Raw genomic sequence first — 15,059 nt, forward strand, 5'->3', positions numbered from 1 at the left:
TTTGGTCTGACAGGTGTGCTTTGGCCCCTCTAAACTCAGCTCTGTACTGGTAAGACCCTAAAGAGATGGCATAGCGATGAGACTATTTTAGGAAGTAGAAAACAACTTACTGGTTCTTCTGTTCATGTCGTGGAAGTTACACAGTGGCAAATAAAACTAGAAAAATACAGCTGAGGGGTGGGAGGGAGAAAATGGGGAAGAAAAATGAAAAGGGTGACATTGAATATGGTGTGTTGTACTTAACCTGACGGGCAATTGTAACCTCTTTGTACAACTAAATGATTTTAAAATAAATCCAGTTGAGTGATATGCCACAAGTTTATTATTCAATAAATATTCTGTGGACTAATGCGTGTTGTATTTTTTAATGTACTTGGATTACAGGCACAATCCGTAAACATGTAAAAATGAGACCAGTTGAATTAGATGGGCAGTGATTCCAGTAACAGATGCTTGGCCTCGATAACTTCTCTCAGCCAGTGTTCTCGGAAGCGAATTGTTCCTGGTCTATAGAGGAAGAAAAACACACCAAAAGCTTTTAAAATCAAAATGTTGAGCCAGGGATCCCTTTTTGTTCCTTTTCTAGTGAATAAGCAGCTTTGGGGGAGGGAGGGGGTATTCCTTGGGCTTGAACTCAGGGCCTGAGCACTGTCCCTGGGCCTTTATGCTCAAGGCTAGCACTCTACCATTTGAGGCACAGCTCTACTTCTCTCATTTCGGTGGTTAATTGGAGGTAAGAGTCTCACAGACTTTCTTGTCCAGGCTGGCTTTGAACCGCGATCCTCAGATTTCAACCTTCTGAATAGCCAGGATTACAGGCGTGAGCCACCGGCACCTGGCTCTGTATATTCTTTACTGTTCCTTAAGCCCAGTGAGTGAGAGTATTAACAAGCTTAATAAAAGAAGTTATTATATGTACATTAATTCCATAGGATTTTCAAGTTTCCTCTAGAAGCAAGACATGACCCTCTCTGCCCCACCCATCTCCAGCAATTTTCCTCAAGCTTCTCATTACTGAAAAGCCAAGTGCTAAAGAAAACAATTGTTAGAACAATGGCAGACTCGCACTTTAAGCCCATTATTAATTAGTTAAGTGGCCCAAAGAATACCCCACTCAATGAATTATCTGTGGCTGTAATCCTGCTGGCTTCCTGGAGTACGGTGACCCAAATATTTTATTACCTTTGAACTAATGCTTGGCCCTCAAGGAAATATTTGACATCAATGGGCATTTCCTACAAGAGAGAGGGGGAACTGTCAGTCTAGGGCAATCAAACCAACCCTTCCTATCTTCACTCCTTATTTTCATATGTATATTCTTGATTTGCCACAATTTATCATCTTTATAAACCTAAGAGTCTATAGGTGGTAGTGCTTTGTCACTGCAAATGTATTCTGCCAAAGATTAAATACCTTCAGCCACTCCCCCAAATGGGAGACCAAGTTAGCAGAGGCTGTGCTCCCTATAAATAGAAGCAACTGAGTCATTTGGCTTTTCTTGTTTTCTTGGTCTGAGACCAGGGCTTGAACTCAATACCTGCAGCCACTTTTGCTCATTGGCTAGTGCTCTACCAACTAAGCCACACCTCCAGGCCCTCATTTGGCTTCTTCACATGCTGCAGATTCTATAGCTATCAAGGAGTGGCATCAGAAGGGACGTACAGATGAACAAAGTTTGAAGATTTTCTTTTAGTACTGAGCTTTGAACTCAAGCCCCTGTGCTTGGTAGCTAGGGGCTGCACAACTTGATCCACATCCCTAGCCCTTGGTGCTTTACATTTTTGTCATGTAGGGTCTGACAGTTTCTTTCCCGGCAGCAGACCTCCATCCTCCCACCCATGGCCTCTTGAGTAGCTAAGATGACAAGGGTGCATCACCACACCCGCTTAACTGTTTGAGATAGAATCTTGCTAACTTTTTTCCTGATGTGACCTTGAACAGAAATCCTGATCTCTGCCTCACAAGTAGCTGCGATTACCAGCATGAGCCACCATACTCAGCCTGAAAACATATTTTGAGAGAGAGGGTCTTAAATTCATAGTCTCAAGTGATCCTTTCACACTTTAGCCTCTCTTCAAGAGGCTGGGGGCTGGAAATGTGGCTTAGTGGTAGAGTACTTGCCTAGCATTCCTCAGCACCACATACACAGAAAAAGCCAGAAGTGTTGCTGTGGCTCAAGTGGTAGAGTGCTAGCCTTGAGCAAAAGCTCAGGAACAGTGCCCAGGCCTTGCCCCAGGACTGGCAAAGAGACAGAGAGAGAGAGAGGCAAGACGGTGCATGCTTGTAAACCCAGCACTCAGAAGATAAGCAAGAGGATCCAGAATTGGAGACTATTCTGGGCTACACCATGAGAAAAAGTAGGAAGAGGAAGTACAGGAGAAGAGATAAAGGAGCAGGCAGTAAGTGAGCCTAGGAAAGAGTATTCTATAAACAATAAATGCAAGGACTGTTATCTGGCTTATTAAACTAGCAAGATCAGAGTGGCTGGAGTACAGGAAGTGAGGAAAGGAGGGTAGTGGAAAAGCATAATAATGGCAGAGACCACACAGGGCCTTGAAGGCCCTTGCTCTTTACATGGCTCTGGACCTGCGGCGTTAACATTGCTGAGAGCTCATTAGGATTGTGAAAACTCACAGGTGCTGGTGGCTCACACCTGTAATCCTAGCTACTTAGGAGGCTGAGATCTGAGGATGACAGTTCAAAGTCAGCCAGGGCAGGAAAGTCTTTGAGACTCTTATCTCCAATGAACCACACGCGCACACGCACACACACACACACACACACACAAACAGAAGTGGTGCTGTGGCTCAAAGTGGTAGAGCAAAACAGCTCAGAAACAGCACCAAGTCCTGAGTGCAAGCCCCACAACTGACAAAAATAAAGCCAAGGGAAAGCTCTCAGGTCCTGTGTTCAAGCCCTAGTACCAGCACACACACACACACACACACACACACACACACACACACACACACACACACACACACACAGTGTCATAGAGTAATCAGCTGAGGCCAGAGCTGAGATAGACCAAGGAAGCTGAGGGAATCGTCCTGGCTGGCCGCACGGCGTGGGGTAGGCAGGAAAGGCATTGCTTACCGGGGGTTTTCTTTTGTTCACCTTGACAATGAAGAAGGCGGCTGCGCTGACCCTCGGCATGGGCTTCAGGGCGGTGGGGACGCTCCAGCGCACACAGTAGATGTAGCGGAAGCTGTGAACTATGTCATCTCTCCTAACCAGAGTTGTGCAGCATACCCAGCGTTTTTCACTCTCCCAACTCTGTCTCATGGGGGGGGGGGGGAGAGAGAGAGAGAGAGAGAGAGAGAGAGAGAGAGAGAGAGAGAGAGAGAGAGAGAGAGAGAGAGAGAGAGAGAGCTGTCAGAGAAAGAAAAGCATGCTTCTGCTGCTCCAATGGCTTTGATAAAGGCAGTGTGCAGCCAGCAGGGTTATAGTCTTTTGAAACACTGACTTTTTTCCCACTACTGAGGATTGTACCCAGGGACTCAAGTGAGCTAGGCAAGCACTTTCCCCCTGGACCTGACATTTTTTCTGCCAGTCCTGGAGCCTGAACTCAGAGCCTGGGTGCTGTCTCAGATTTTTTGCTCAAGGGTTGTGCTCTACCGCTTGAGTCACAGCTCCAGTTCCAGATTTTTTTGGTGGTTAATTGGAGAGAATCTTACAGATTTTCTTGCCCCAGTTGGCTTTGAACCATGATCTTCAGATCCCAACATCCTGAGTAGCTAGGATTACAGCTGTGAGCCCCCAGCTCCCCGGCTCCTGACATTGTTTATTGAGATTCAAACTAGAATCAAATCCTAATTATCTTCAGAGTGGAGGAAAGAAAGGTGGGGTTGAAGTAAAACAAAGCAAGCAAGCAAACATCATTTGAGATGTGGTCTGAGGGCTGCACAGACACCACACACGTGTTTGTGCAAATGTACCAGCCACACATCACACATTGCTCACTCTCTTGGGAGGCAAGAGTGGCTAATGGAGAAAGAATTTAGACCTATAAGTCTGACTAGAAAGAAATGCAGTTGGTTGCAAACATTTATGAGAACTGGTTTCACTTCATTGCAGCCAGAGGTGGTTCATACAACAAAAGAGAGCCAGACACCAGTGGCTCCCACCTGCAATCCTAGCTCTTCAGGAGGCTGAGATCTGAGGATTGTGGTTCAAAGCCAGCCGGGGCAGAAATGTCTGTGAGACTCTTCTCAAATAACCACCAAAAGCCTGCCTGAAGTAGAGCTGTGGCTCAACAGCTCCCAAGCCCTGAGTTCAAGCCCCAGGATTAGCATGAACACACATAGACACACACACACACACACACACACACACAATTTTTTTAAGTAACTTCAATTTCAATTCAGAAAGGCTTAGACAAATTACTCAATCATCGTGAGCCTTGAGCATCTTCATCTATAAAATGGACACACAGAGGTGAGGATTGATGTGAGGGTTAAATAAGATAATATATGAAGTGCTTAGCAGTTCTTACACACAGTACTGCTCAATAAATGGTAGCATCTCCTGCTGTGTGGTAGATCCTAGGCAATAAGCTTGAGAAAACCCCCCATTAGAAATGCCAAGTGCCTACTCAGCAGACTCCACCTCTAGAGTGACTGCATGAGAGGCTGGGCACAGGATGATCTTATGCCATAAGCTGTACACAGCTTTTAGCTTTTTTCTTTCTTTCTTCTTTTAATACCTGCACTGGAGCTTGAACTCAGGGCCTCATGCGCTCACTTAGCTTTTTCACTCAAGGCTGGCACTCTATCACTTGAGCATCTCACCTTTGGCTGGTTAATTGGAGTCTCGTGGACTTTTCTGCCTGGGCTGGCTTCAAACTGTGATCCTCACATCTCGACCTCCTGAGGAGCTAGGGATCTTAACCTTTTGATCAAGCAAGAGCCTTTTTATTGTACCTGGCTTTCAGTATGCCAAACTGGAGTGTTAGCTAACTTACCGAGACATACTGATGAATTTGTCTCCGGCATCTTTCTGCTGTGAATTCACCATGAGTAAGCCACCTGACATTTTTTATGGGATCTTGAGAACCTGAAAGCAAAGGATACATTAGTGAAATGCCTCAAAATTCTGTGGTTACATAATGGGACAAATCATTGCACTAGGGCTGGGAATATGGCCTAGTGGCAAGAGTGCTTGCCTCATATATATGAAGCCCAGGGTTCGATTCCCCAGCACCACATATATAGAAAATGGCCAGAAGTGGCGCTGTGGCTCAAGTAGCAGAGTGCTAGCCTTGAGCAAAGAGTAAGCCAGGGACAGTGCTCAGGCCCTGAGTCCAAGCCCCAGGACAGGCAAAATAAAAAATCTTTGCACTACCACACAGGATTCCTACCTTCTACACACTCAACAGCAGCAGCAATGACTTCCTCTACTAAAGCCAGAGCTGTTTCGGTCACATTTGTCTGTTCTTGTAGCTTTATCACATCCTCTACTGTATCCTTTGAAGTCCCCTCGTCCTTTGTAGCCATCTTTGTTTTACTACTGGCTTTAAAACCATTTTCCTTAATCTTTACCTTCTTTTGAGGCTTTCTGGGATTATCCATTTTCCTTGGCCTAGATAAAGAAACTCAAATGTGGTGCCAAAACACAATGGGATTTTACACAGCCATTAGAAAGAATATTATGTCAGTTGCAGGGAAATAGATGGACCTAGAACAAATCATGGTAAGTGAAGTAAGCCAAGCTCAGAGAGACAAATGGGGCATGTTTTCTCTCATATGTGGAAGCTAGATCTAAAATACACCGGGACAGGATATACTATACAAAGGAGGATATTCTTAGGGGAGGAACACAAAGGCACAATGCCTATGTGCCTCTGATCATACAAAATAATATTTACACAATGAACTCCAGGAAATAAAAATGAAGGTTTCTCTCCGTTGTTGCTTTGGTTATATTTTCTTTTTGTCTTGTTTGTTTATTTGTCTTTGAAAGGATAGAGGGGACACAGAAATGGAGGAACAAAGGGTGAACAAATGCAGCAGTGGTACTCGTGAGGCACTATGTTGAAAATGATCTATACAACGTGTAGGTGGGGATGGGAGGGAAAAACTGGAAGAGAGGGAAGGGGTGACAATGTCTAAAAAGAAATGTACTATTCATCTGACTTATGTAATTCTAACCCCTCTGTACATCACCTTTATAATAACATTTTTAAATGAAAGAAACTCAAGCTTAGCTGGGTACTGGTGGCTCACATCTGTAATCCTAGCTACTCAGGAGGCTGAGATCTGAGGATCGCGGTTCAAAGCCAGCCCAGGCAGAACAATCCATAAGACTCTTACCTCCAATTGACCACCAGAAAACAGGAAGTGGTGCTGTGGCTCAAAGTGACAGAGCCCTAGCTTTGAGCAAAAGAGCTCAAGGAGACTGCCCAAGCCCTGAGTTCAAGCCCCACAACCTACAAGAAAGAGAGGGAAGGAGGGAGAGAAGAAACTCAAGAAGTTACTGTCTGCTTGTGTACGGAAATGTCTATGTGAGCATAGCTCTTCTAAGTACAGTCTACCTCTTTGAAGAACCACAACTGTTGCCTTTTGGAAAGCGATCTGGGGCTGGTACATCTCACTGTAGACTCTTTGTGTCTGGCTGCGGAGATCTACTTTTCTGAAAAACTGAGGAAGTCCACATTCTCAAAACTATGAAGACTTAAATAACAATAGAGAATTGAGCACTAGCTTCTTTGAAGTTGTAACAAGAACTAAAGATTGATTTCTAGGGTAGTCTAAAAAAATAAAAATAAAAATCCCTGCTTTGGGCAACTGGGGATCCCTGGCTCTTTCTGATGGAAAATGTCTTAAACTGAAAGCAGTCACCTTTCCCCCTGACACCCATATCTTAGAACTGTCCTTGTTGCCCGCCCCACTGAATCATCTGTCCTCCCTTCCCCAGGACCAGCACACCCGGTGGTCTTGGAAGAGAGCCAAGACACACATGTTGGTGGACACACATGCTGTTGAGACCTTGAAATTCCTCTGTCTCTATAACATTACTTTCCCACCCCGCTTCCATTGCACCCCGCTTCCATCTGCCTTGCCTGACTACTTTTTCTGCCGAATATTTAAAGGGACCCTAGTTGTAAGGGGCTGCATGACTGTTGTCTTCAGCCAGGCTGAAGGAGATCTGGTGACCCTTCTCAGGTTTATTTTTCTCCCACATCAAACCTGTTGGTCTTCAGGAAATGGAAAACAAGAGTGTTTGTTTTTTTTCTTCGTTGCTCTGTTTCTTTTCTTTTTGTCTTGTTTGTTCGTTTATCTGTCTTTGGGAGGATAAAGGGGGCACAGAAATGGAGGGACAAAGGGTGAACAAATGCAGCAGTGATACTCACGAGCTAGACATTATGTTGAAAATGAACTAGAAAATTTGTGGGTGTGGAGGGGAGGGAAAAACTGGAAGAGAGTGAGGGAAAGGGGTGACATTGTCCAAAAAGAAATGTACTCATTACCTATGTAACTGTAACCCCTCTGCACATCACCTTTATATTAACAATTAAATTTTTTTTTTTTTACAAACTGTTCATTTGTAGAGTTTTCCTTTCAGCTCTTTTCTTTGTTCATACTCTTGGTACTCAAAATAATTCCTTACACTTTCAAGGTAGTAAATTAAGGAGTGGGGAGGAAGCTCAGTGGTAGAGTCCCTATCTAACATGTAGGAGGCCCTGATTCCATACCCAGCACCACACGGGCGTGTGCGCGCGTGCGCGCACACACACACACACACACACACACACACACACACACACACACACTAATAGGCAAGATAGCAGAAGAGGGGTTAGTGTTCCATTCTATCTCATAGGTTTCTCCGGGCATATAATTCTATCATCTCAAAATAAAATGATCATTTTAACTCTTTTCTTTTTATTGTAAGTTTTAAGTTTGGTTAGCACTTCCAAAAAAGTATTAACTCCCAGTGGAGATAATTAATGAGCATTCTCCTTTTATAGGTATGCTTTCTGGAGTTATTAGATGAAGGATGTCTGATATGATCTAAGTTTCATCAGACTGAGAAAACATTTGAGAGCCAGGCTCCAATAGCTCATGCCTGTAATCCTAGCTACTTGGGAAGCTGAGATCTGAGGATCTTGGTTCAAAACCCACCAAAGCAGAGAAATCTATGCGGCTATTATCTCCAACTAACCACTAAAACACCAGAAGTGGAGCTGTGGCTCAAGTGGTAGAGCACTAACCTTGAGAGAGAAAAAAAAGCTCAGGGACAGTATCCAGGCCCTGAGTTCAAGCCCCAGGACTGGCACCAAGAGACAAAAAGAAAAAGAAGACAGGAGGGCAGTGGAGGTTTGCTCTCACATTTTCATCTGCTATCCCGAATGTACCCACTCTCTTTCTTGAAGGACACTCTTTGCTTCCTTCTTCGTCATCATCATTGGTCTCAGATATTGCACAAGCAAACCACCTCCTAATTTAAATACCCTCTGAATGTTCTAAATATCCTCTAGGCTTTGATATTCACATTTTATGCTCTGTTTGCCTCTGCCTCAGTAGAGTGGGTAGACAGGATCAGGTGCTGGAGGAAATGGGGTCTATCTAGGCTACCTATGCAAGAGCAGGAAAAGACTAAAAGATGGGGGATAAGAGTATTTAAGTGTCCTTTGCACTGAAAACCTGCATCCTTGTGGCCCCCACACCATGCCTATTTAGCCAAAACAGTTTGCTACCAACTAGTCAACCTCACAAAAGGGTTTTTAGAAATGGTTCCGATAGGAGACTTTGACGAATTATCCATACAGCACCTTGATCATGGAATTGCCCATATTGGTAACTTAGCTTTCAGCAAATTGTCTAGTGATGAATCGAGTAGAAGCCAAATCTGTGAGCTATGACAACAAGCAAATGAAGTAGGAGCTTGATGCGTGGAGAACCAGCTTAAGACCTTTCCCAGGGAGACTGCTCTGATAGGAGGGGGCAGGCGAGGAGCAGGGCCCAGAGATAATCATAGAGAACCAGATCAGAACCCTTTGGAGGACTCCCCATCCCTATGAAACCCCAATACCTGAGTGAGTGGATACGTTTGAAGTAGTAGTGGCAGTAGTAGAGGAAGCCTCAGGAGTTTCTTAGCAGCTTTTATTCAAGGTTCTCAGAATGTTTACAATTGCTGCCGGGGCAACACTAATTTCAACCAATGGGGAGCAAAATTCACTGTTTCAGAAATAGTCAGCTGGCTTGGTTAATAAAAGAGGAAAGTGAGAGAAAGGAAAGCAACGCGGGGAGGGCCAGCCACAGAACCATGTGACCTGTAACAGGCTAAGCTGGAGGAGCCAAATCTAGCTTCTTCCCAGCAAATGAGCTTGCAGGGCCATGCCAGGACTGGTAATGCTGGTCATGAGATATTCCTCAGCTGTCATGCACCATGCATCTTGGTGCTATGCCTGTCACAATGTTGTCATTCACGTCCAATAGCTATGCATTCATGTTATAGTTCAACAAACCTAGGTACAATGTCAATTGCCCCAACCTGGCTGGGAATGTGGCTTAGTGGTAGAGTGCTTGCCTAGCATTCAGGAAACCCTAGGTTTGAATAAACAGAAAAAGTGGGAAGTGGTGCTGTGGGTCAAGTGCTAGATTGCTGGTCTTGAGGGACCAGGTTGGGAATGTGGCTTAGTGGTAGAGTACTTGCCTTGCATGCATGAAGCCCTGGGTTCGATTCCTCAGCACCACATATATAGAAAAAGCCGGAAGTGTTGCTGTGGCTCAAGTGGCAGAGTGCTAGCCTTGAGCAAAAACAAGTCAGGGACAGTGCTCAGGCCCTAAGTCCAAGCTCCAGGACTAGCAAAAAAACAAAAAAAACCCTTATTTTAAAGTGCCAGACTTTGAAGTCAGGCCCCATTTTACGTGAACCCCATTTTACCACGTGAAGCCACTTTAGAATCGAACCCTGAGTCAATCAGGTTTGTACCTGTGTCCTAATCTTGCTTGCTTGAACACCTGATTGTTGTAACCTTGTTCTTTGCCTTTATAAGCCCTATGTAATCACAGCTTGGGGCTCCCTCCTAACCTCCGATGTGTCGGTGGGTAGGATGAGGCCCAAGTTGCAGCTCGCTTGAATAAAGTCTTGCCTTGCTTTTGCATTTCGGAACGTCTGAGTCTTGGTGGTCTTCTTGGTGATCATCTTGCGACTTGGCATAACATTTGGCGTTTCGTCCGGGATAGCACCAGACACCCCCGAGACCCCCGACTCTGAAGGTAAGAAAACAGCCCTGTTCATTTATCTTGTCCTGTAATGTGCGTGTTTGTTTGTCTTGCTTTTGCTTATTTCTTGAAGGGGTTGTCGAAGCAGATGCACTTACTCGACAATCCTGGGGAGATTGGGGGATGTCCCAGACTCCTCACCCTTAAAGGGGGATCTCTGGAGCCCTGCTTTCAACTTGAATTCACCCTTTCTGCATCCTTGCAGGAGGATGTGTGGGCCAACTTGGGATATCTCCAGTTTTTCTTGTTCTTGTTCTTGCCTATGTTTTTTTCCTTTTGTATTAATTGTTTTGGTTTCTTTTCTTTTGTAGCCTTTTGGACTAAACATCTGATCAGAGCTATGGGTAACGTTCTATCTTGGGGACCTCCATCTAGCCCCCTAGATTTGACTCTAGCTCACTGGAGTGAGATCAAGGAGATAGCTCAGAACCGGGGTGTAGCCCTTAAGGAGGAAAAATGGATCACCCTGTGCAAGTCAGAATGGCCCACCCTTGAGAGAGCTAATTGGCCACCTGAGGGAAGCTTTGACATCATTAAGATCAGTACCTTACAAAGCCTAATCAAAGTCCCTTGTTCAGGCTATATAGACCAGATTCCTTATATAGACACCTGGAGGGAACTAGTTGACAGGGACACTCCAGCTTGGGTTCGGCCTTTCTTACCGACTCCCTCCTCCACTCCTTCCCCTACCCCAATATTCACTCAAAAGACACGGGGTGAGAAGAGAGAAGTTAAGAGGGGAGAGAAGAAATTATATCCACCTGTCCTCCAGGGAGGAAGCATGGAAGAGGAAATGCTTCCCCCTCCATACGCCCCACCCCAGTTAACTCTCCAAGAGGAGGACTCTGAGGAAGATGTTTCAGCTGTGCCCTCCGCCCCGGAGGGCCCCGCTCAATCAACTCACCGGCGCCGAAGAATTACATCTCTTCATAATTCTGTTGCCCGTCCCCTAGGCCCTATAAGTCCTGTGGATGCAGATGGTCGACAACAATTCCAATACTGGCCTTTTGCTACTAGTGATCTTTACAATTGGCGTGCCCAAAATGCCCCCTTTTCTGAGAAACCTCGGGACTTAATTCGCTTGTTTGAAACTATACTTTTTACTCACCAGCCCACTTGGGATGATTGTAGCCAGCTTTTACAGGTTCTTTTCACCACTGAGGAGAGAGGTCGTATCCAAGAAGCGGCCCGGAGACTTATCCCCAGCCCCACCGGAGCACCCATCACGAATCCTGCCTTGATTGATGCCTATTTTCCCGAGACCCGACCAGCATGGGACTACAATACAGCTGAAGGTAGGGAGCGACTCCTTGTCTATCGCCAGGCTCTGCTGGCAGGTCTCAAGGCGGCGGCTCGCCGACATACTAATATGGCCAAAGTTTATGATATCAGACAGGGAGAAAGTGAAAGTCCGGCAGCATACCTTGAGCGGCTCATGGAAGCCTTTAGTCAATACACCCCGTATGACCTTGAGACCCAGGAATCTGCTCAGATGATTATGTTTGCCTACGTAAATCAAGCCGCACCGGACATAAAGCGGAAATTGCAGGCTCTAGACAGGCTTGGTGAAAAGTCTGTTAGGGATCTAGTAGCAGTGGCGGAAAAGGTTTATAATAAGAGAGAAACAAGAGAACGAAGACAGGAAAGGAGTCTGGCTAGAATTTTGGAACAACAACAAGCACAATACAAGAAGGACCTCAGGGAAATCCTGACCTCTATGCAGGCAGGAAACTTTAGACAGTCCTCCTCTCCAAGCAAGGAGCAGGAGCCCAAACCCCAATCAAGGGTGGGGAAGAAGCAATGTGCGTATTGCAAGGAGGAGGGGCATTGGATCAAAAACTGCCCAGAGCTAGCCCAGAAAAAGAAGGAAAAACATAAAGTAGGATCAAGAGTGTTGGCAGCCTTAGAGATGGCTGAGGACAGTGACTGAGGGAGTCGGGGCTCAGACCCCCTCCCTGAGCCCAGGATAACATTGAAAGTGGAGGGGAATCCAGTCATGTTCATGGTAGATACGGGAGCAGAAAATTCAGTATTACTAGCCCCGAGAGGGCCGATGTCCACTAAAACAACATGGTTCCAAGGTGCGACGGGCACGAAACCCTATAAATGGACTACTCGAAGAACAGTGGACTTGGGAGCGGGCCAGGTAACCCACTCGTTTTTAGTCATCCCTGCCTGCCCCTATCCATTGCTTGGACGTGATCTCTTAACGAAAATGAAAGCTCAGATACAGTTCACAGGCAGTGGGACTTCTGTGACGAACTCAAGAGAAAAGCCTGTTAGTATACTAATAACTAGCAAGTTAGAAGAGGAGTATAGGCTATACCAGCATCTCAAGCCCGAGTCTCCGGAAAATGAGTGGCTACGGGCATTTCCCCAAGCATGGGCAGAAACTGGGGGAATGGGACTGGCAAAACATCGTCCTCCAATCTTTGTGGAATTTAAAGCCGGGGCTGACCCAGTAAGACTTTGCCAGTACCCTATGTCACTAGAAGCAAAGAAGGGGATCACTCCTCACATCAGAAAATTGTTAGATATAGGAGTTCTGAAGCCCATCCAGTCAGCCTGGAATACTCCGCTGTTGCCTGTAAAAAAGCCTAATTCCAATGATTACAGACCAGTGCAAGACTTGAGAGAAGTTAACAAGAGAGTAATGGACATTCATCCAATAGTCCCAAACCCATATACCCTGCTGAGCTCCCTGTCACCGAGCCATGTGTGGTATACTGTGTTGGATCTAAAGGATGCTTTCTTTAGCCTGCCCTTAGGCCCACAGAGCCAAAGCTACTTTGCATTTACTTGGCACGATCCTGAAATCGGGATAAGCGGTCAATTGACCTGGGCCAGGCTGCCTCAAGGATTCAAGAATTCGCCTACCATCATTGATTGAGGCGTTACATGAAGACCTGAGTGAGTACCGCTCCCAAAATACTGAAATAAGTCTATTGCAGTATGTAGATGATTTGTTAATAGCTGCTCCAGATAAGGATAGTTGTCTAAAGGGAACAGCTAGGCTCTTAGACTCTTGGCAATTTGGGCTATAGGGCCTCCACTAAAAAGGCACAAATTTGTAAACCTGAAGTCACCTATCTGGGCTTCATATTAAAAGAGGGCAAGCGTTGGCTGTCAGATGCACGTAAAGAGACTGTGCTAAAAATTCCTGTGCCTAAGTCAGCGAGACAAGTCAGAGAGTTCCTGGGAACAGCGGGCTTTTGCCGGCTGTGGATACCTGGGTTCGCTGCGATGGCCAAGCCTCTATATGAAGCCACCAAAAACCTCCCAGAATTTCATTGGACTGAGCAGATGCAAAAAGTCTTTGAGGCAATCAAGAAAAGCCTTCTAGAAGCCCCAGCCTTAGGCCTACCTGATGTGAATAAACCATTCACATTGTTCGTGGCTGAAAAGAAAGGAATAGCAAAAGGGGTGCTCACCCAGCCAATTGGGCCCTGGAGACGACCGGTCGCCTACTTGTCAAAGAAATTGAATCCTGTCGCCGCTGGGTGGCCTCCGTGCTTAAGAATAATAGCTGCAGAAGCCCTCTTGGTAAAAGATGCAGATAAGTTGACTCTGGGACAGAATCTGACTGTGGCCACTCCACATGCTCTAGAGGGGGTGCTAAAACAACCGCCTGACCGATGGATGAGCAATGCCCGCATGGTCCATTACCAGACCTTGTTACTTAACCCGGCATGTATCGGCTTCTGTGTACCCTACAACATTAAACCCAGCAACTCTGCTGCCGGATCCAAATCTGGACGTACCTCTGCATGATTGTGAGCAGATCCTGGCCCAAGCACATAGCCTCCGGCCAGACTTACTCGATTTGCCACTATCACATGCCGAGCACACCTGGTTCACCGATGGCAGCAGCTTCATTCAGGATGGAAAAAGGTATGCGGGTGCGGCGGTTACTATGGACACTGAGATAGTGTGGGCGGAGGCACTCCCTCAGGGAACTTCTGCACAAAGAGCAGAACTAGTGGCACTAACAAAAGCCTTACAGATGGGAAAAGGAAAGAGACTAAATACCTATACGGACAGTCGGTACGCTTTTGCCACCGTACACATCCATGAAGCCATCTACCAAGAGAGAGGGCTACTGACAGCCAAAGGAAAGGCCATTAGAAACAAGCAGGAGATTTTAAGCCTCATCCAGGCCCTATGGGAACCAGCAAAGATTGCCATTATGCACTGTCCGGGACATCAAAAGGAGTTGATTCAGTGACTAGAGGGAATAATCTGGCCGACCAGGCAGCTAAGGAAGCAGCCCTCCAGCCCAGAGAAGTATTGACTCTGGTAGACCCAGAGCCACCAGCTTTGCCTCCTGTGCCCCAGTATTCCCAAGAAGACTTGGAGTGGATAAAGAAAATTCCATGGCCTTCAAAACCCCGGACAGAGAAGGAAACGATGACTGGTGGAAAACTTGTGAAGGGAAACTTATCTTGCCACAAAGGCTGGGTAAGGGGATCCTTAAGAGAATCCACCGAGCTTCTCACATGGGAACCAGAAGAATGCAGGACTTGCTCTGACACCCCAAAGTGAAAATTAGAAAGGAGATCAACTTATTGAAGATATTGTTAAAAATTGCAAGGCCTGTCAGCTTACCAATGGCCCCAATCAACAAAACATGACTAAAGGAGCTCACCTCCATGGGGATAGGCCAGGTGTGTATGGGAAGTAGATTTCACAGAAATCAAACCTGGAAAATTTGGATACAAATATTTGCTAGTTTTTGTAGACACCTTTTCAGGATGGGTGGAAGCCTATCCAACAAAGCATGAGACCGTGAATGTAGTGGCTAAGAAGATCCTGGAAGAAATCCTACCCAGG

The 15,059-nt window shown here is 45.9% G+C and overlaps 1 protein-coding gene across 1 annotated transcript; it reads right to left on the reverse strand.

Moving 5' to 3' along the window:
- Positions 1 to 354: 354 nt before the first annotated feature.
- On the reverse strand, positions 355 to 5,495 carry Akap14 (A-kinase anchoring protein 14). Its single transcript, XM_048335322.1, has 5 exons — positions 5,360 to 5,495; positions 4,964 to 5,055; positions 3,097 to 3,282; positions 1,183 to 1,235; positions 355 to 507 (listed from the first exon to the last, which is right to left on the reverse strand). Exons 1-5 carry the CDS (start codon positions 5,493 to 5,495, stop codon positions 423 to 425), a joined length of 552 nt encoding a protein of 183 aa, XP_048191279.1. The 3' UTR covers positions 355 to 422.
- Positions 5,496 to 15,059: the final 9,564 nt, after the last annotated feature.

Source organism: Perognathus longimembris, chromosome 28, assembly GCF_023159225.1.
Source record: "Perognathus longimembris pacificus isolate PPM17 chromosome 28, ASM2315922v1, whole genome shotgun sequence".
Classification (NCBI taxonomy): Eukaryota; Metazoa; Chordata; class Mammalia; order Rodentia; family Heteromyidae; genus Perognathus; species Perognathus longimembris.